Source organism: Eulemur rufifrons, chromosome 28 (genome assembly GCF_041146395.1).
Source record: "Eulemur rufifrons isolate Redbay chromosome 28, OSU_ERuf_1, whole genome shotgun sequence".
Classification (NCBI taxonomy): Eukaryota; Metazoa; Chordata; class Mammalia; order Primates; family Lemuridae; genus Eulemur; species Eulemur rufifrons.
In genome coordinates this window covers 59,285,855-59,309,441 of record NC_091010.1, presented here as the reverse complement: position 1 = coordinate 59,309,441, position 23,587 = coordinate 59,285,855, and the positions used below count along the sequence as shown (strand labels likewise).

The 23,587-nt window shown below is 33.9% G+C and overlaps 1 protein-coding gene across 1 annotated transcript in view; it reads right to left on the bottom strand.

Moving 5' to 3' along the window:
* Positions 1-235: 235 nt before the first annotated feature.
* CCDC172 (coiled-coil domain containing 172) overlaps positions 236-23,587 on the bottom strand; it is a 45,425-nt gene continuing 22,073 nt past the window's right edge. The window contains exons 3-8 of the mRNA XM_069461072.1: positions 23,467-23,583; positions 21,778-21,943; positions 13,536-13,637; positions 13,083-13,185; positions 1,086-1,173; positions 236-271 (exon numbers count right to left, since the gene is read on the bottom strand). Coding sequence (XP_069317173.1) covers positions 236-271; positions 1,086-1,173; positions 13,083-13,185; positions 13,536-13,637; positions 21,778-21,943; positions 23,467-23,583 — 612 coding nt within the window. The remainder of the gene's footprint in view (positions 272-1,085; positions 1,174-13,082; positions 13,186-13,535; positions 13,638-21,777; positions 21,944-23,466; positions 23,584-23,587) is intronic.

The following is a 23,587-nucleotide window of genomic DNA, read 5'->3' as shown; positions in this document are numbered from 1 at the left end:
CTCATTAGAAACAAAATCAAACCACACAAAAACCCTTCAAGTTCTAGTGAGCAACAAGACAAAAATGTTATTTTAAACTGCTAATAAATTAATTCCAGATATCAACAATTTTGAATATTCTGAACCTCATGTTCTCCACAAGAATCTGTTGTAATGGGTACCATTCATGCATCTATCACAAAGGTTGGATTCTAAGATGCGTTGATCAGATCTCAGGTGGTCAATCAATTCTCTGTTATTTGTTTTTCTGAAGATCTTTCTGTGCTAATGTCTGAAAAGAAAACATATAATAATTATTTATAAGGAAAATTAAATTCTTAATGAAAGAATTACGTAAAATTTACCTAAATTTAGCAGAACAGTAACTCTGGGCATTTCTGAATTATATTTTTGAAAGTTTTTATTAAAAATATAAATTCAAATATCACCTATTAGAACATTTTTGAGCAAAAAAATGTTTACTGAAAATAAACATGAAATAAAATGTATCAAATTAAAACTTAAAAGTATATTTTAACATACTTTAAAGCTATGTATGTCTTCTGTTAAATTAGAGCATGGAAAATACTGTGTTCATTTTATAAACAACCAAAGCAAGAGGTTAAAGCCATTTAAAGTGCTCCCACACAATTAGAAAATAAGTTTCTAATAACTGAATCCAAGGTTTTTCAGATCATAAAAATATGTAATAAGAAAGTTTTAGGATCAAATATAATAAAAGTATAATTTATGCCTATCAAAACCAAAAAGCTTTTAAGCATTATGATAGTTAAACTCCTTCAGTGCATTAATTCTCTAATAACAGTTTCAGTGAAGGAAATGTTACAAGGTCAGATCTGATTTTTTTTGACTTAGTTTGAAATTGTACATATTCTCTTTGAATATAATTTGCTTTATGTAGCACCCAACTCTTTAGGAACTGAAAACACTTCATGGATTTATATCCTGACCTTGGTTTTGTTTATTATGAGTTTTTGTTTTTTGCAGAGGGACGAAGCACTACTTCATTGATATGTATCCCAGTAAAACCATTCTTACCAGTAGATAAAATAATACTGAACAGAAGTTAATCAATGATGGCTTACCAATTCCAAAAATTCTATTTCTGTTTGGAGAGCTTCATAAACACTTTTCAAGTCATCTTCCTTATAAAGTTCTAACTCTTTTTTAAGTCTATTTTAAAAGTAAAAATTCACCCTATTAGTTCAATAATACATTGTTTTATAATAAATTTTTATTGCATAGAGAGTGGCAGGTTTATAGCTTCTATAATCAGAATTTCAAGTTAAAACCAAAGAATTTGGAAAATTCAATTATCTAAAATTCAATAAGTGTTATATAAAATTTTGAGAAAGAAATCTTTCATAAAGAAAAGGTAGACTGAATAAATAATAGACACTTAATAATTTATGGAAATTAAAAGAGCAACATGGGTTACTGGGGAAAAAATAGTACTATTAATATGTCTAAAGACCTCTGTTTTAGTCCTGGCCATTAACAAGCTGAATAAAACATTTAGCTTCTCTGACTCTCATCTGGAAACTACTATAATTCTTATCTTCAATCCTTTGTATGTAATGTGTCTTTGTATTTTTTCTTTCTATGCCTTCATTCATGATTTTATCTTTTATCTTTGTTTTTCAGAGGTTCAAATATGATATGTATACATGTTTGCTTTTTAATGTTTTTTAATGCTGCTTGGGGCTCTCTGAGCTTCTTGTATTTGTGCTTTAGAGTATTTCATTATTTTTGGCCAGGCATGGTGGCTCACACCTGTAATCCCAGCACTTGAGGCAGGAGGATTGCTTTAGGCCAGGAGTTCAACACCAGCCTGAGCAAGAGCAATACCCCGTCTCCACAAAAAATAGAAAAATTAGCTGGGTGTGGTGGCGTGTGTCTGTAGTTCCAGCTACTCTGGAGGCTGAGGCAGGAGTATTGCTTCAGCACAGGAGTTTGAGGCTGCAGTGAGCTATGATGACGCCACTGCACTCTACCCTGGGTGACACAGTGTGACTCTGTTTCAGAAACAAAAACAAAAACCAGACTTGACACCTCAAAAAAAAAAAAGGTGTCAATGGTCATGAAAGACAAAAAGCTGAGGCATTGTTCTTTTTCTTGATTAAAGAAGCATAAAAGAAAACATAATCTGTAATCTTTCGTTCCTAGGTTAAGAAAGAAAGAGAAGACGGAAGGGGGGAAAAGAAGACAGGAAAGAGATAGAGAAAAAGAAAGAAAAAGAAAAATTTATGATAAGGAATATAAGATAATAGAGGATATATTAATATAGATTATATTCAATAACAGTATTGTATCAATGTTAAATTTATTGTGTTAATTTATTTTGGTTCTAATTGACACATAATTATACATCTTTATGGGGTACAGTATGATGTTCAGTATATGAATACATTGTATAATAATCAAATCAGAGTAGTATAACCATCACCTCATACATTTATCATTTATTTGAGTTTTTTTTTGGGGGGTGGAGTGTTGTTTTTTTTTTTTTTTTTTTTTTTTGAGACAGGGTCTTGTTCTGTCTCCCTGAGTAGAGAATAGTGGCATCATCATAGCTCACTGCAACCTCAAACTTCTGGGCTCGAGCAATCCTCCTGCCTCAGTCTCCCAAAGTGCTAGGATTATAGGCATGAGCCACCGCGTCTGGCCTTCTTTGTTTTTAAAATTTTTTTCCTGAAATACCGTAAGCACCTATGTATCATTTTTTTGTGATGATAATATTCAAAATCCTCTCTTCCAGCTATTTTGAGATATATAATATTGTTAACCAAGAAATAAAAATGCTAACTATAATAAGAAATGATTGACAATTTCAACCACAGCAAAAGTAAGAACTCTGTTCAATGATAACAGTCTAAAGCAAATATAATAACAAAAACCCTATAAAATAGGAGAAGATATTTTTCATGCATTAACAGACAAAATCTACAATTAGTGAAATACCAAAAATTAAAAACATCTGGAAATAAGTTTTTTAAAAAAGACAAATTACTCAAACAACTGGGAGAAAAAATAATTTGGAGGCATTTTACAGAACAGGAAATGCATGGGCCATAAACAGATGAAAAGATGCTCAACCACATAGTCAGGGCAATACAGATTTAAGACCATGAAATACCATCTTATGTCCACAAAATTGGAAAAAATTAATAAGTCTGAAAACAAAGTATTGAGGGAGGATGGTGATCAATGAGAAATTTTGTAATGTGCTAATGGGAGTATAAATTGGTTTAATAATTTTGGAAAATAGTCTGTTGTTATCTTGTGAAGTTCAACATTCACATACCCTACACTCAGCAATTCCAACAGGTATATATCCTAGAGAAACTCTTGCACATGTGCACCAACATGTGCACATTAACACTGCCTGTGATAGCAAAAGCCTGGAAACAACGCAAATGTCCATTAAAAAGAAAAAAAAATTATGATATATTCACATATCTATGCTCACCAACATAGACAAATCTTAGAAACAACGCTGAATAAAAAGTAAGTCCCAGACAGTACGATACCATATACAAAATTCAAAAACAATAAAAAATAACCAATAGATTGAGTACACATATATGTGATAGATTATATTAATATATGAATATATGGCATAAATTAAAATAATTATATAATGCAATAAAGAAAATTACAAATAAGCCAAAAAATGAATCATGTAAGTTATGTAAAACACATGCACAAGAAGATGAAATACAATGAAGGACATTAATGACAACTGGGGTAAGGAAGAGAGCATGGGTTAAAGGAGGAGTTATAGCTAATGTAAGCTATTGGTCATATTCTAGTTTAGTTCCAGGTGCTCATTATATTATACTTCAGAAAGTACATAAGGTTTACATATATTATTTTAAGATCAACTAGGGAAGAAAAATATAATATTGATAAGGATGGATGGGGCAAAAATACCCTATACAGTCACATGCCACTTAACAACAGAGATACATTCTGAGAAATGCATGATTAAGCGATTTCATCATTGTGCAAACATCATAAAGTGTACTTACACAAACCTAGATGATGTAGCCTACTACACACCTAGGCTATATGGTATAGCATATTGCTGTCAGGCTACAAACCTGTACAGCATGTTACTGTGCTTTATACTATAGGCAATGATAACACAGTGGTAAGTATTTGTGTATCTAAACATAGAGAAGGTACAGTATTATAATCTTATGGTACCACAGTCATCTAAGAGGTCCACCATTGACTGAAATGTCATCATACAGTGCATTCCTGTAAATCTGAAGTTCATTATGTTCTGAACTTTTAAGAATTTAACAGTAAGTAGGAATTCTAAAGGAATGTCTAATTAGGAAAGAGAATAAGTTCTTAATTTTGAGCATTAGATGTTTACATATGCATAAAAAATCTTGTAATAAATATTTTTAAAGAGTAAGTGGAAGGTTAAGTGCAGAGTTGCGATGTACTGTGGATGCTGCTATTAAAAAGTACATAAGCCTTCCTTTTAATATATTTATATTTTCCAAATAAAATAATAGAAATCTGTCTTCCCACCACTTGCCCATGTTCCTCTTCAGTTCAGATGGACTGTAGATTCTGTAAGATCTTTCATTTCATCAGAATTGGGTGGTGACCACTCTCCCTTTTATTTACCTAATAATAAGAATGAATGACTCCTGAAATTAAGGAGGGCATTCAGAGCAAATTATAGGAAGTATTTTTCTATTCAGCGTATAATCAAGCTGTAGAATTTAGATCTGCACTTAAAGAAAAGATTGCTGTTGCTAGCTTTAAAAGGCTAGATGATAATGGTATGAATATTAATACATTTGCAACTAGCCAAAGCAATATAATGGTAAGCAGATCTCACGCTTCAATGCATAGACTGATTGCCCACAGGAGTCAAGAAGGACTTCCCTCATCCACTGCACAATAACTAAGGGTAGTTTGCATTGGTTATTGTCACCTTTCTCTGAATTATCAAATAATGACCAGGATGAGCCAACATTGCTAGTTAGTTTAAGCAAAACTTATGTTCCATGTATTTTTATGATTTCCTGCACCATTCTAATTTATTTTTGCAGTTACCTCTCAGAGGCATAGAAAAGCCTTAACTAACAGCATACTCTTTTTAGCTATAGAACTGTACCCAGCTACTATTTAAGTTGAAAGGACAAATTTCACCCAAAGTCCTAGTACCCAAACTCAAATGCTATTAAAATTTAAGTATATTTCATTGCAGTCTTTAGTTTCCATTTAATAGTGATTATACAATTTTGCTCCCTAGTTTTTTCTTTTTCTTGATGCTATATACATTTTCCCCAGTTAACTTTTCATGCCAATATTTCCATTTAAGGTAAATATGTAGTAGTCCAAGTGGTTAACCACAGTTGACTTAATCATTCATTTATGGTAGAGCATTTTAGTTGTTCCCATTTTTTCACCATAAATGATATTACTAGGAATACCTTTGTGCATAAAGCTTCTTCTGTACTTATAATTGTTTTCCTTGAGATAGAGCTCATGAGTGGATTTATTGGGTCAAATGACATAAACATTTTTAAGATGCTTACAATAATTTATATATGTTAAATTATATTCCAAATATGTATATGCAATGTATACTGCTACCAGCAATGTATGCATCATCTCTGTACCACACCCTTGCCAATTTTGACTATGGTCATTTAACTTGTATTATTACATCAATGACACCAATGAATTTAGAAAATGATCACTGCAATGCTGTATATGGCTTGTATAATAAACAAAATTATTTCAAAATCTAGGGGACAAATAGGTACATTTATATCAAAATGTAACTTTTAAAATAATCGAGTCTACCATCAAAATTTCCCCTGTATTTACTTACAAGCTTTAATAACTATAGTATGTGCCAAGAATTCACAAAACAGGGGATCTCTATTAGCTTGAAGGCTACATAATCAATGCTGTAGAGACACTTCTGCTGGTGAATAAATGATGAAGTTTTAGCAGAAAAGATGCAGAGTCAACAGAAATATTCAACAAAATACATAGTTAAGAATGATCTTGGAATTAAATGGGGATTTTCATATTTTATAAATGTTAAAAGAGAGAGATAATATGGATTTGGTCTAGATATATAATTATTTGACTAGTATTTTGCAGAAACTTTAGAACTGAGATTTTGTTACACCTGTCCACTTTGAGTTAATTCTTGTTGAAAACAAAAAGAGTGAAGTAAATATAGACTACTTTCTAAATGTCTAACAATTCCTATTACTCTACTAAATGATGTTCATTCTATTAATAAATAATGTTACAGAAACACTTCTGAAATCATTTAAGGATACATTTATAAACCTGTGTCTAATTGTGAATATTTAGAAACTGTATCATATAGCCATTAGTGGGAGAACCATTAAATAAATGTGGCATCTTCATACAATGGTATTAAGAACAATGAAGTTGATCAGTAAAAATTAATGTGGAAAATATCTATATTTTGCTAAGCAATAAGGCAAACTGCAGACCAGTAAGTGTGATCCCATGATCCCATTTTTGCTAAACACACAGACACACACTACATGTGTGTATACATGCACAAATACAGACACAGAGAAACAGATAAACCCTGACAGGTTACACACCAAACTGAACAATGGTCCCACCTGAGGCATCAGAGCAAGCTGATGAGAAGGGAGAATTTGACATTTTACATCTTTGTAGTGTTTGAATTTTTTATTCCATCAACATAGCCTACTGTCATATTCTAAATATATATACATATGTGGTAAAATTCAAAATATGTGTGTGTGTGTGTATCTTTTAGAGAGGTTGAAAGTGTTTTAATACCACAATGCATTTATGCCTTCTTATAAATCTAAGGACTATCAATGTGCCCTCTATGACCAACTTAACTGAATGACTTTTTCACTGAAGAGGCCACGGCACTACTTTACTACTTCACATTAATGCATTTAAAGTATCTCAGCAGCAGGTGTATATTAACTTTTGTGCAGTTTACATTGCAAATATGCTCTTCACAAAACCAAACTATCTTTAAGTGCTCAGAATGAAAATCTCATTATGTTGACTTTGCAGATTTATTTCTGAAGCAAGCTTCCTGTTGCACTATACAAGCACAAATATTGGTTATGCAAGATGTATAACCATGCTAGAAAGTTTTGTGAGTAAAGAAAATACTTGAAATGTTTAAAGTTCTCTGTTATGATACTATCTGGAGGAAATAAAAAATCATGATCAAGAACTATGTTTTGGTAACCCTGGGGTTGTGTAATTATAGTAAAAAAAATAGGTTTGGGGAGCTTAAGGGGGGCCCAATATATAACACTCTTCTTTCCTGCCTGAAGTATGATCAATTAAAAAATAAGGAAGGCAGAAGGGAGGCAAAAACGTCTCATTTACTACTGATACAGCAGATACTGGAAAATATGGCTTATATCTGCAGGCAAAGGTTTTCTAGCATTGAACCCCAGAATTAGACTAACTTAACTCACACCATTAAAGGTAGTACTGGAGCCCGCAAGCTTTCTCTCAAGGAGTCCTGCCACTATAAAACTTAAGGGATAGATGAGCAGAGTGGAACAAACTGAGGCAGGCCAGGTTCCCAAGAAACGGGGAAAGGGAAGAGTCTGGGCCCCATATGGCCCAGATTACCCTTCCACATTCCCTAACTGGACTGAGTCATTCCTCCTCACTTCAGGATAAGGGAGTGAGGGGCTCAGCGGAGGCCAGAATGGTTAAACTAGCAAAGCTTTTTCCACACTGAAGAAAATATCAGTAGTGAAAATAATTGCATTCCAAAGTGGGACTCTCCCAGTGGTTAGAATATACCATGTCTTTGCAGGTAACACTAAAAATAAATACAGAACTTTTATCATTTTTATAGTGAAAATTCAATTATATGTAGATAAATTACTGGAACAAATACTTATTGAACACAATGTACCCTTGGCTGTACTAGATGCAGAGACTGAAGGATGAACAAGAAGTAGAGGGGGTTCCCAGTCTGGTGGGATAGATTGATACACATAGCTCTCATAGAATGTGATTAATGATATAGCAGTATTATAAATAAGTTCTCTATGAACATAGAAAACTGAACAGTAGAGGAAAGTTTTCACAATTTATTACATTCATTTATTCTTCTATTTATTTATTTAACACCTATTGTATGACAAGCTCTGTACCCAATTATTAGACCATAAGTATACAATGGTGAACAAAATAGACAAAATCCTTCCTCTTGAGCATATGGTGGAGAGAGACATTAACAAAATAAATACCTAAATATGTAATTAAAAATGGAATATGTGCTATAAAGGAAAAAATACAGGGTGCTTTTAAGGAAAATACCAGAGGTTACATTATTTATTTATTTATTCATTATTTTTTTTCTGTAACTGGTGTGATCAATAGAGGTTATACAATTTAGATCACAGGGAAGGAGGGTGGGGGGACTTCTCTGAGGAATTATTTCAAAGAGACCTAAGGATGAGGTATGTCCCACCAGGTAGGAGATAGGCAGGCAGAGTGGCAAACATAATTTTAGGAGAAGTAAAGGGAGGTGTAAAGGCCTTTAGGTGGAAGAAAGCTTGCAGTGTTTGCAGGAGCAGAGTGAAGAGGAGATCATGGTTCAAGATAACATCACAGAGGTGGTCAGAGGTCATACTGTGAAGAATCATTTAGGCCACATTAAGGACTTAAGGTTCTATTATGTTCATTATGAAGCCACTGGATGACTTTAGCAAGGTGAATCATATGATTCCATTCACCATGGATTGGAGGGTATAAGAGTGGGTGAGGGAGGAGCACAAAAGAAATTGTTATTGACATCCAGATGAGAGAGGGTGGTGGCTAGAACTTGGGTAGATGCAATGGACATAGAGAAGTAGAAAGATGCAATAAATATTTTGGAGGTAAAAGCAACAAAACTTGGTGATGGATTGGGATAGGGTAAGAATGGTGAGATTTGTGAATATATCAAAAATGCCTGCTACATTTCAGACTTGAATAAGAACCCAGAAAAAATGACATGTGAGCTGGGCCTTGAAGACTATGTTAGATTTTAGCTGATGGAGAAAGACACAGGTATAAAGGCCTGTTGCATATTTGGATATATCACAAATCATATTTTGATGGACTAGTAGTATAGGGTATGCAGGGAGACAGTGGCTAGGCACAGATTCTGAAGGCCCTTGAACGTGTGATAAGCGTTTTTGTTTTTATTTGTTTATTTAATCAGAGCATCATCACTCAGATCTATTTTTATATTAGACTGTTGGGAATTCAGGATGGGAGCTTAAGGAAGAGGGATTAGGGACAAATCATCTAGAGGTGATGATCAAAACCACTGAACCAGGTGACATAGCCCATGGAAAGTACAAAGTAAGAAGAGAATCAAATCAGTGGTTAACCTTTGGGCAGTCTCAGCACTTAAAGAACAGGCAGAAGGAGAAATGAGAAAGAAGCTCAAAAGGCACAAAATCCTCATGGACAGTATGAAATAAAAATGAAATCATAAGTAGTTACAGCTAATAATTATAGGGCATTTGCTGTGTGTGAAGCACTGCTCTAAGGACTTTATATTTTCTTAGTCCATTTTGTTTTGCTATAAAGAAATACTGGGTAATTTACAAAGGAAAGAGGTTTATTTAGCTCATGGTTCTGCAGGCTGTACGAGAAGTATGGTGCCGGCATCTGCTCGGCTTCTAGTGAGGGCTTTTGTGCAGGCTGATGTAAAAAAGTACCAGACCTGAGGGGCGTCCTGGCTTTATAACAACCCACTCATGCAGGAATTAATTCATTTGCCCAATTACCAATCCAGTCTCACAAGAGGGAGAACTCACCCACCACCACAAGAACAGTGCTAAGCCATTCAAGAGGGATTCACCTCCGTGATCCAAACACCATCATTAGGCTCCACCTCCCAACACTGCCACACTGGGGAGCAAATTTCAACATTTGATGGGGACAAACAAACCATATCCAAACCACAACATATATATTAAATAATTTGTATTTTACCATAATCTTGTGAGGTAGGTACTATTATTAACCTCATTTTATAGATGTAGAGACTGAGGCAAAGACAAGTTAAATGCTTGTCCATGCCCACTAAAATAATAAGATGCAGAGCTAGGATTCAGAAGCATTTATAATTTTAATCACTATGCTTATTGCCTCTCAAGATTCTGATCTTAATTATTTCTGTCCTTCCTACACTGTATGAAAAAACTAGCTCAGTCATAGTTACACAAACCTTCAGGTGGCTTCTGATGAATTAATCCAACCTCTGGCTTAAGTGTTAATCATAGCAATATTTTACATATTAGCTGCTTTACTGTGTGGTAGTTAATAATCCTACACTCTTCAAAACAGAATCTTTTAAGTAAGCAAACATATTTATAAATAAGTAAGAATTACTTAAAGCAGAGACCATTAAACCAGGCTATTTTGTCATACCCTACCTCAGCCCCAGGTGATATTTGGCAATGTCTAGAGACATTTTTGTTGTCACAGCTAGGAAGTGGGTGGGGGTACTACTGGCATCTAGTGGGTAGAAACCAGGGATGCTACTAAACATCTTACAATGCAGACGACAGCCCCCTACCACAAAGAATAATCTGGCTTAAAATGTCAACAATGCCAAGTTTGAGAAATTCTGCTATAAAAATAACATCCACTCTAGTAAAGATCAAACCTGAAAGTTCAAGAAAAATGCAACTATTATAGAATTTAGTATGGATTTGAACACAGAGGTGAAAAAGACTATTCTCCAAAATTTAAGGGTAAAATCAACTTAATTTTGGTCTTCATGATGAAGTTGAATAAATGTCATATCATTTCTTGCCATCATTAGCTTTGTGTTATTGCACTAATTGTAAGACTGATATAGTCCTCTTTCCTAAAATCTTTACACTCAGTACTTTGATTTTGTTCTTCACACATGGGAAAGCTCTTATGAAACACACTAATGGGGGAACTAAGTACACATATCAATGAATTAAAAGTGGGAATTGATAAATACTGGCATATCATTTTATAACTGTTAATATGCAATGAATGAACTAGGTACATGAACTGATGTTTCTTTCTATCCAAACTTATTCTGTCACCATTTGTGAAGCAAAAAGCACAAACAGACTTTGTGTGTTTAATTTTAACCCAGGGCAAATTTTTATGACTGAGTGATAAACCCACAAAACTGGAGTTGGTATTGGAAGCCCTTACGCTATTAACTATAATGATACCAGTGGGCATCACCATTTTTAAAAGTGTAAAAAAAATCAATGAGCAGATTGTCATTACAGAAACTCATTCTGCATCACACATATCACCCAAGAGATTGATATTTTATGCTTGTAAAACTTAACATAAAATTAAATTGCAAATATTTTCTCACAATCTACTAAAATTATGGCCTAAAGCAATCCACTGCTAATATGAAGCATTTGTTCAGCTCTAGTGGACATATTTCCTATATGATTTATGTGAAAGAAGGCTTCATTCATTTGCTTTGTCATAGATTCAGTGATTAGCTTCCTTTTCTTATATGAAGCCTAGAAAGTATAGAAACTTCTTTAAAATTAAGCCAGCAAATATAACACTGAATTATTAATAAATAATAGTCAAATTTAAAAACTTGAGGTCACTATTCCTTGTGTTTGTGACTATTATCATTTCAAACATCAGCCATTATTTCATTATCCAAATGTATAAAAGGCATCTAAATATTCCATAAAGAAATTATATTTTCATTTTTCAGGAACAAAATCAGCATAAGAAATTTCAAGTAAAAAAGATTGTGATTTATTTTCCCCTGAAATCTAAAAGATTAAAAATAATTTCAATTGTTTGCCACCCCCAAAATAAAATTTAGGAATAACAGAAAGGAAAGTTGTCTTATCTATTGGGATGTGAATAACATTGAGTCCGTGAGGTATAAGAAAAGGGACCTAATCAAATTAAAAAGCTTCTGCACAGCCAAGGAAACTATCACGAGAGCAAACAGACAACCTACAGAATGGGAGAAAATATTCGCATGCTGCACATTCGATAAAGTGCTGATAACTAGAATCTACACAGAACTCAGGAAAATCAGCAAGAAAAAAATCAAACAACCCTACCAAAAAGTGGGCAAAGGACATGAACGGGAACTTTTCAAAAGAAGATAGACTAATGGCCAACAAACATATGAAAAAGTGCTCAACATCTCTAATCATCAGGGAAATGCAAATCAAAATCACAATGAGATATCACTTATCTCCAGTGAGAATGGCCTTTATCAAAAAGTCCCAAAACAATAAATGTTGGCATGGATGCGGAGAGATAGGAACACTCATACACTGCTAGTGGGACTGCAAACTAGTACAATCTCTGTGGAAAGTAATATGGAGATTCCTCAAAGAGCTACAAGTAGAACTACCATTTGACCCAGCAATCCCCTTACTGGGCATCTACCCAAAGGAACAAAAGACATTCTATAAAAAAGACATCTGCACTAGAATGTTTATAGCAGCACAATTCACAATTGCAAAGATGTGGAAACACTCAAGTGCCCATCAATACATGTATGGATTAATAAAAAATGGTATATGTATACCATGGAGTTCTATTCACCCACATAAAACAATGGTGATCTAGCACCTCTTGTATTATCCTGGATAGAGCTGGAGCCCATTCTACTAAATGAAGTATCCCAAGAATGGAAAAACAAGCACCATGTGTACTCACCATCAAATTGGTATTAACTGACTTAACTGACCAACACTTAAGTGCACATTTAGTAGTTAACATTCATCAGGTGCCAGGCAGGTGGGAGGGGGGAGGAGAGGATGGGTAAATCCACACTTAACGGATACGGTGCATGCTGTCTGGGGTATGGGCATGCTTGTAGCTTGTCTGAGGGATGGGCATGCTTGTTGGGTGGTGCAAAGGCAATTTATGTAACCAAAGTGTTTGTACTCCTGTAGCACTCTGAAATAAAATAAAAAATCTATGCACTAAGCTTTATGCTAAAATCTACTTAACTTGAAAAATTACCAGATTTTATACCAAAGTATAATATAATAGGCAACTCTTACCTTAAGCATTCTGCATCACTTTGAGGCTTTTTATTGATTCTTATTTTTTCTGCCTGTAGGTATTTGGTAGTACAAATGGATTCCTTCTCTTCATCTTCAAAAGCTAAACAATTAAAAAATTCTTACAATCTTTTAAAAATCAAACATAAATTTTTTTTATTCACTCATAAGAACAATACTCAAATTTTTGGTGCCTGCATGTAAAATGTACATAATAATGATTTTTATTTTCTACTTTAATATAGCAATTAAAGGAACACAAAAGATCTTAACAAAATTTGTGACATTAAAAACACAAGCTTTAACACTGATATATGTTTTATCTATTCTTTTTTATACCAACAATAGCATTATATTCCAACAGGTTAATACACTTTAAAAGAATGATATGACCCTATTATGTGTATATAACTATATTTATCAGCAATATAAACTAACTCATGAAGGTAATACCTTTAAGTTTTCTCTGGAGAGTAAATAATTCTTGTATCAATTCACTCTTTTGTTTTTGGAGTTCATTTAATGGGCCACTGTCACGTTCCACTGACTTCATTTCTAGAAACAAATATAATAGCATCAAAAATAAAATAATTATTAATAGGAATAAATTTAATCAAGGATGTAAAAGATATGTACACTGACAACTACAAAACACTGATGAAAGATATTGAAGACAACACAAATAAATGGAAAGATATCCATGTTTATGGATTGGAAGAATCAATATCATTAAAATGTCCATACTACCCAAAACAATATACAGATTCAATGTAATCTCCTTCAAAATTCCAATGGTATTCATAACATAAACAGAAAAAAACACTCCTAAAAAAATCTAGAGAAAAATAGACAAACAAAAAACCACATTTTAAGTATTTAGACTATGCCTTAAATATGTCAGCAATTATTAACTTTTCTTTTTATAGTAAAAATTTAAGCAGCACATGGTCAATAAAAAGCCCCAACTGGCTTCCCTTTGCTACCTAAGAATTGTTTTTAAAAAACTGACCAGCACTTATTAATTACCAATTGATTAATAAGATACAAAAAGATAAGTTAGTTGATGGTTAGGCTACCAAAAGAAAATTCAAAATATGTACTATCACTAAGTAAAATAAACTTCCTTGTGAGATAATAAGAAAACGCTATCCTTTGTAACAAAAGCGTATTTAAAATAACATTGAATAGTACTCACTATATGGCTACAAGCTTTCACAATATTGCTAATACTGCTCTTCAACCTAAAATACCCTTCCTCCCTTTATTCCCACCACAAATTCCTATTAATCCCTTAAGACTCATCTTCTAAATTTTCAAGTATTTTTTCTCTTCTGCCCTACCTTCTGGAACACCAATTACACATTTGTTAAACTGCTTGATGTTCCACATGTCTCTGAGGAGCTTTTTGGTTTTCTGAAGTCCTTTATTTCCCTCTGTGTTTCAGTTTTTAAAGCTCTCTCTTCAAGTTCACTGACTTTTTTCCTGCAGTCTCTGATCTGCTGTTAATCTCTTCCAGGGAATTGTTCATATCAGATATTGTATTTTCTAGCCTCTAGAGTTCCTTTGGTTCTTAATACAAAACAATTTTAACTGAAATATAATTCACATACCATATAATTTACCCTTTTAAAGGATAAAATTCAGTGGGGTTTAGTATAGTCACAGATTTGTGCATCCATTACCACTATATAATTTTGGAACATCTTATCACCCCAAAACAAAACCCCCTACCCATTAGTAGTCACTCCCAATTTCCTCCAGTTCCCCCAGCCCTAGGCAAGCACCAATCTACTTTCTGAATATATGGATTTGCCTATTCTGGACATTTCACAAAAACTGAATTGAACAATATGTGGTCTTTTGTCTGGCTTCTTTCACTTAGCATAATAATTGCAAGGACTACCCATGTTGTAGCATGTATTGGTATTTCATTCTTTTTATGCCTAAATAAAATGCCATTGTATAGATATGTTATATTTTGTTTTTATATATACATCAGTTGATAGACATTTGGGTTGTTTCCACTTTTTGGCTACTATGAATAATGCTGCTATAAATATTGATGCAAGTCATGCGTCAATTAACAATAGGGATACATTCTGAGAAACGTGTCCTTAGGTGATTTTGTCATTGTGTGAACATCAAAGAGTACACCAACCTAGGTGGTATAGCCTACCACACCACCTATAGCTATGGTAGAGCCTATTGCTCCTAGGCTACAAACTTGTACAGCACGTTACTGTGCTGAATACTGTAGGCAGTTGGAACACAGTGATAAGTATTTGTATTTCTAAACATATCTAGACATAGAAAGGGTACAGAAAAATACAGTATAAAAGATAAAACATGGTACAGCTATATAGGGACTATGAATGGAGCTTGTAAGACAGGATGTTGCTCTACGTGAGTCAGTGAGTGAGTGGTGAGTGAATGTGAAGGCCTAGAACATTACTGTCCATTACTATAGACTTCATATAAAACACTTTACACTTAGGCTACACTAAATTTATAAGAAATATTTTTCTTTCTTCAATATAAATAAACCATAGTTTACTGTAAGTTTTTTACTTTATACACTTCTAGTTTTTTTAACTTTTTAATTTTTTTGTAATAATACCTAGCTTAAAACATAAAGCATATTGTACACCTGTACAAAATACTTTCTTTCTTGATATCCTTATTTTATAAGCATGTATATATTTTTTAAATTATTCATTTATTTTTTTACTTTTTAATCTTTTTTGTTCAAAATTAAGACACAAATGCACACATTAGCCTAGGCTTCATAACCTTGCCAACACTATTATTGTTCACCTTTATTACAGCCACGTTAGTGGTATCTCATTATGGTCTTGATTTGCATTTGCCTGATGACTAAAGATCCTGAGTGTCTTTTCGTGTGGCCATTTGTCTTTTTTGGGAAAATTGTCTACTTAAATCCTCTGTCCATTTTTTAATTGGGTTGACTTTTTATTGTTGAGTTGTAAGAGTTCTTTATACATTCTGGATATGAGTCCCTTATCAGACATATGATTTGTAAATATTTTCTCCCATTTTGTGGTTGTCTTTTCACTTTCTTGATAGTATCCTTTGAAACACAAGAGTTTTTCATTTTGATGAAGTTCAATTTTTCTACTTTTTGATTGTGCCCTTCTGTTATCTCAATCTGCTGCTTTTCCTAAAGGCTGCCAGTGACCTCCAACTGCTGCTTCTTAGTCCTGGTTGACAGCTCAGCAGCAGTCAACATGGGTTGATCACTCCCTCAAATGCTCTCTCCCCTAGGTGACCCCAATTCCACACAATGTGTTCTGCCCATCTTTTTTGAAGCTCTTAGACTCTTTGCTGGCTTTCTTTTTCTTCTTGCTTTGAAAACCCTGGTGTTCCTCAGGGTTCTGTCCATTTTCTTTCAATACATTCTCCCTAGGTGATTCCCAAAATTTAATAGCTCCATCCCAGACCTCTCTCTGAGTTCTTGACTTAAGTATGCAACTACCTAATTGACATCTATACTCAAATCTCTCACTTGGCTAATCAATATTATCCTTCAGATCTCACTGGCTCAGGGAAGTCTTCCTTAACTGTCTACTCCAGGTTAGGTCCACTTATTACATGTTCTCGTATCATCTTGTGCTTCTCCTTGTGAAGCAGTCATCAACTTATTATTATCTCATTCACACTGTTGGGGATAGAGCATTAAACAAAACAAAGTCTCTGCCATTATGGACATTAAAGTTTTATATGGAAATATTATGAAATACCTAGAGACAGATTTTCTGAAAGTATGAAGAACAACAGTATTAGATTCCCTGGCAAAGCTATTAAAATAAACCCACATTTCTGGGAAAAGAGACAAAAAGTAGAGGGTTCCTACAGTATTTGTGATATCAGGAATTTTTTCCCTTTATCAATTTTATAGAGGAAAAATTTACATAAAGTACATCCATTTGGGGCATACAATTCTATGAGTTTTGCCAGTCATTTACATCTGTGAAACCACCACCACAAGCATTAATCCATATATTTCCATAAACCCCCAGGGATTCCTTGTGAACCCTTCACAGTTCATCCACTTTGACCCAAGCAACCATTGCTTTGCTTCTTGTTGCCACAATTAGTTTGCATTTTGTCTAGCTTCTTTCACACACCATATCAGAGATGCATCCATGCTGTGGCAGCAAATCTATCATTTCTATTGCTGAGTATTCTACTTCTTGGATGTATCAATTTTGTTTATCCATTCTCCTCCTAATGGACATTTATGTTTAGGTTTTGGTATTATGAATAAAGCTGCCAAAAATTTAAAGCATGGGTTGCGTTTCATTTCTCTGGAGTAACCAGTTGTGGAGTGGCTGGGTTATACGGTAAATTTATGTTTAGTTTTTCAAGAAATTGCAAAACAATTTCCTTTTTTTTTTATTTCAGCATATTATGGGGGTACAAAATTTAGGTTACGTATATTGCCCTTGCTCCCCCCGCCTGAGTCAGAGCTTCAAGCGTGTCCATGCCCCAGATGGTGCGCATTGCACTCATTATGTATGTATACACCCATCCCCTCCCCCCAACATCTGCCCGACACCCTAATAATGTTATTCCTATATGTGCTCTTAGGTGTTGATCAGTGAAACCAATTGGATGGTGAGTACATGTGGTGCTTATTTTCCCATTCTTGGGATACTTCACTTAGTAGAATGAGTTCCAGCTCTATCCAGGAAAATACAAGAGGTGCTATATCACCATTGTTCCTTATAGCTGAGTAGTACTCCATGGTATACATATACCACATTTTATTAATCCACTTATGTATTGATGGGCACTTGGGTTGTTTCCACATCTTTGCACTTGTGAATTGTGCTGCTATAAACATTCTAGTGCAGATGTCTTTTTTATAGAATGTCTTTTGTTCTTTTGGGTAGATGCCCAATAATGAGATTGCTGGTTTACTAGTATCTGTTTAAGGTGTCTCCATATTGCTTTCCACAGAGGGTGCACTAGTTTGCAGTCCCACCAGCAGTGTATGAGTGTTCCTATCTCTCCACATCCACGCCAACATTTATTGTTTTGGGACTTTTTGATAAAGGCCATTCTCGCTGGAGATAAGTGATATCTCATTGTGGTTTTGATTTGCATTTCCCTGATGTTTAGAGATGTTGAGCATTTTTTCATATGTTTGTTGGCCATTTTCTGTCTTCTTTTGAAAAGTTTCTGTTCATGTCCTTTGCCCACTTTTTGATAGGGTTGCAAAACAATTTTCTAAAGTGATTATACCATTCATTTTACATTCCCATCACTACCATATGAGTTTCAGGTGCCCTGCATTCTTGGCAACACTTGGTATGGTCAGTATTTTTAACTTCAATTAAATAGATACACAATAATATTTCGCTGTTGTTTTCATTTTTATTTTTCTAATGACTAATCATGTTGAGTATCTTTTCACATGTTCATTGGTCATTAGTACTCTCTTGTGAAGTTCAAATATTTTTTCCCTTTTCTAATCGGCTTTTTTTCTTTTTTCTTTTTAAGTTGTAAGAGTTTATTATATTCTGGATAACAGTACATTAGCAGATATATTTATTGCAAATATTTTCTCCAAGCTGTGGTTTGTCTTCTCATTTTCTTAAGTGTCTTTGCAATTTATTTTAGATCCAATGTGCTTTTTCTTTCACAGTTCATTTTTCTTGTGTACTGTCTAAGAAATCATTGCCTAGTCTAAGATGGCAAAGATTTTCTATTATATTTTCTTCTGGAAGATTTATAATTACAGATTTCATGTTTAGGTGTATGTCTATTTTGAGTTATTTTTAATATGGTGTGAAGTAAGGCTTAAGAATCATTGTTTTGCAATGAATATCCACTTGTCCCAGCACCATTTATTGAAAAGACATTCCTTTCCCCACTGAATTGCTTTGCCATCTTTGTTGAAAAACAGTTGACCACATGCATTTCTATGTCTGGACTCTTTACTGTTCCAGCGATCTGTGAGCCCATTTTTAAGTCAGTGACACATTATCCTGATTACTATAGCTTTTTAGCAAATTTGAAAATCAAGGAGTATAAACCTTTAAATTTTATTCTTTTAAAAATTGTTTTGGCTATTCTAAGCCATTTGTATTTCCATATAAGAAGGCATTGTTATCACAGATGACAGCTCCATGTGTGTTATTGCCCCTGAAGACCTTCCAGTAGGACAAGACGTGAAGGTGGATGACAGTGATATTGCTGATGCTGACTATGGGTAGGCCTAGGCTAATATATATGTTTATGCCTTGGTTTTTAACAAAAAAGTTTAAAAAGTAAAATAAATGAATTTAAAAATAGAGAAAACCTTTCAGCTTACAGAATAAGGACACAAAGAAAAAGTGTCTTTGTATAGCTGTACAATGTTTGTGTTTTATTATTACAAAAGAGTCAAAAAGTTTTAAAAAATTAAAAAGTTTATGAAGTAAAAAAGTTACCGCAAGATAAGGTTAATTTATGATTGAGGAAAGAAAAATATTTTTTTATAAATTTAGTGTAGCATAAGTGTACAGTGTTTATAAAGTCTACATTAGTGCACAGTAATGTCCTAGGCCTTTGTATTCATTCACCATTCACTCACTGACTCACCCAGAGCAACTTCCAGTCCTGCAAGCTCCATTCGTGGTAAGTGCCTTATACAGGTGTACAATTTTGTATCTTTTATACTGTAATTTTTTTTTTTTTTTACTGTACCTTTTCTGTGTTTGGATACGTTTAGAGAGACAGATACTTACCATTGTGTTCTAATTGCCTACAGTATTCAGTACAGTAACATGCTGTACCAGTTTATAGCCTGGGAATAATACGCTCTTCCTTATAGCCTAGTTGTGTAGTGGGCTGTACCGTCTAGGTTTGTGTAAATGTACCCTATGATGTTTGCATAATGATGAAATCACCTAACAATGTATTTCTAGGCCGTATCCCTGTTGTTAAGTGACACGTGACTGTAGATGGATTTAGGTCTACCATTTTATTATTTGTTTTCTGTCTGTTCTCTGTGTTTTTTGCTCCTCTGTTCCTCCTCTCCCCCTCCACCTCCACCCCCGCTTTTTTTCAGATAATGTAAATATTTTTTAGGATCCCTTTTCAATTTTTATATTGTCCTTTTAGCTATTCGTCTTTGCATTTTTTTCCTTAATGGTTGTTCTAGGAATAAAAATAAACATCTCTGGTAGGTTTTCTACAAGATGCCCTCCCCCTTGATTCTCAGCAGTAAGAAATGGCGTGAGGGCAAAGATAAAATCCAATATTCTTAGGAAGTCAAAGTCTCAAGATAAAATCTGGAATGTAAATTTAAAACCCTTTTCAAAGACCTTAAAAAAATCCAAGATGATGCCTAAAAGAACCACTCAGTCAAACCATAGGGTCATTAAGAATCTTAAAGATACTGTCTCTCAGTAGTTTTAGAAACAGCCCAAAGAATAAAAGGATTTATCTCAAAGAGCTTTGTAGTTGTAGCTTTTTTCCTAACAGAATGAACCTCAATAAGATTCACATGAGAGCCACACATTTTTTAAGAGAATTATATTTGCATAAACTCAGTGAGCTTGGACTGAAATGGTCAGAAACAGGAAAAAATAAAAAATGAGCCCCCCAATACTTAAACTTTTACAGGATGAAATGAGGCTGAGAAAACTAGCAGCTGTGAACACAAGCTATCTTTTAAAAAAGGAATGACTCAGAGAAGGAAAACAAGAGCACAGAGGGTGGAACCAAGAACAATAGAGAATCATTCCCAGCAAGGAGGATGACTGAGTCTTATCAAGGAATTCCCAATATTTGCCTGGCTCGATTTCAGAACTGCTATGGAACAATGACTCCCATGTTTCTGCTTTCTGAACAGAAGTGTCTCTAGCAATTATCTTATGCTTATCTCACCACAGTACACTGGGCATGTGAGGGGCAAATAACTAATTTCTTTGGTCTGAGGTCTTCAGATCAAGAGGAACTTTATTGAAGGAGTTACATGAGGAACTACAATTAAGGAGTGTCATCTGCAACTGAACCTGATTTAGGTGAAAAGATATTGAACTTTAAGCTAATGCTATAATAGAATCTCTAAAGTTTGAAAACTGTGATTTATCCTTGACTTTCCCTATTTCTGTCCACATTAAACAGTAGCAAAGTCCTCTCCTTCTTCCTAAACATCTCTTTAATTAACCCCCTCCTCTCTTTGGCAACTGATTTAATTCAGGATCTTATCATAGATTACAACAACCTGCCTACTAGTGCTTCTGAAATAAAACTCTCCCCACCTCACTGTGTAACCTTATGTCCTAGCATATATTGGATTGATGGTAAAATGAGGATTATAGCGCTAGTCCTAACACATATTGTAGTTTCCATCACATTGTACTGTAAATATCTACTTACAGATTTAATTCCTCTGCTTTTTACTTTTATATCCCCAGGACCTAGACCAGCACCCATCACATAACAGATATTTCTTTACTGAATGAATGACCAAATGCTCATGTCACATGTGCTTCTAAAGCATTTAAGACTGCTCACAATAAAAGATACATATCCATTAGGATAATTAAGATAAAAGTAAAAGGATAGCTATACAATAATCCAGTTTGCTTATGAAAAAGTTAAATTTCTGAAAAATTGATTCATTCAAAATAAGTTATTTTCATTAATGTAAGACAAATGAGGTGGTACTATGCATTCATACCCATTTTCAAAATGTTTGCCTGGTTTTCTAAGTTAGATATTTCAATCTTGACATTTTCTTTCATCAAAAGTTCTCTTTTCTTTGTTATTTCATACTCATTATTGAAGTCTGTAATTTCTTTCATAAATTTTTCCTCCTCCTCCATTACTTTTTTCTTTGTAGCCTCCTGAAAAACAGAAAAGATGAAATATAGGTGTTAGTTGCAATAATATTTTTCTTTAATGATTTAAAATATAATCATTTGGAATTATTATCAATGAAAGTATAAAATTATACTTCCTGGCATTACTGAAAAAAATGATTTTTGCTTTTTTCTTTTTTTTTTTTTTTTTTGTTGAGACAGAGTCTCACTTTGTTGCCCAGGCTAGAGTGAGTGCCGTGGCGTCAGCTTAGCTCACAGCAACCTCAGACTCCTCGGCTTAAGCGATCCTACTGCCTCAGCCTCCCGAGTAGCTGGGACTACAGGCATGCGCCACTATGCCCGGCTAATTTTTTCTATATAGATTTTTAGTTGTCCATATAATGTCGTTTTATTTTTAGTAGAGACGGGGTCTCGCTCAGGCTGGTCTCGAACTCCTGACCTTGAGCAATCCACCCGCCTCGGCCTCCCAGAGTGCTAGGATTACAGGCGTGAGCCACCGCGCCCGGCCAAAAAAAAAATGCTTTTTTCTTCTAGTAATATGAAAAAACCCTGAAGCTATTATATATTAACAAGTAACTATCTTCAGATGAAAGATATATCCTTAAAGTTTTGGGAGAATTATTGAGCTAGAATCCTACCATTTATCATTATATCTGTGTTTATTTGTATATTAAACTTCATAATCATATTTGCCATTTTATCATTGTAATATAAAATTAGATGGTAAAATAATTAAATGACCAAACTTTTAAAATCTACACTCAAAAGAATTACTACTTTACAGGAAACAAACAAACAAACAAACAAACAAGGATATCTAAGGAGACCTTTTAAAATATAGACAATGAAGGTAAAATTATGTATGCATTTCAAAATCAGTTCTGAATGATAGTTTACATTTTATGAAATATCAACATGACATGGAAATAAGAATTTCCAAAACTATGGACAATGCTTGAACCTAAACATTATTGCATGTTTCTGTTTTTTCTAAGAGATGTCAATGAATTTTGAGCCACATTTTGAAACTGGCCATGTCATTCAAAACCACCCAATCTGCTGGTTCTGACTTTTGATATGTAGTTCAGTATCTTTAAATGTATTTTCTTTAAAATGTCAATTAATATTTCTAAACTGGCCCTGTCATTCAAAACTACTGCTCAGACTGCTGGCTCTAAGATAAAAAGATAAACAAAATCCATGTTTTTACCCACATCCACAAATATGCCTGAAGTGTCAACCTCTCTGCCTTTCAAAACCATTAAAACCAAAGTCTCAAAGCCTGAACAATTCAAATCAGTTTCACTATTTCTTTTGTGCTTATTACAATTGCAAATAATTTCTATATTGCATCCCTGCCAGTAGAATTCTTTCAAACTATATTATTCTACCAATTGGTTTTAAATAGCACTTACTACTTTTCTGTATCTGAAAAGTACTATCTGCCAATATGCAAATGGATAATTTTCTAAAAGTACATCTAAGTATATCTAAATACTTTTGACACAGTTAATAAAATAGATTTTTCTAAGTGGCTGGAGACTTACAAAGGTTTGGAGAAGCATATTCCTTTCGTTTGTAATTTCACTGAATTGTCTTTCTAAAGCATTTTCATGAGTTTTCAAAAGGTGTAAGAAGAAGGATTTTTCAGAAAACTGCTGAACCTTC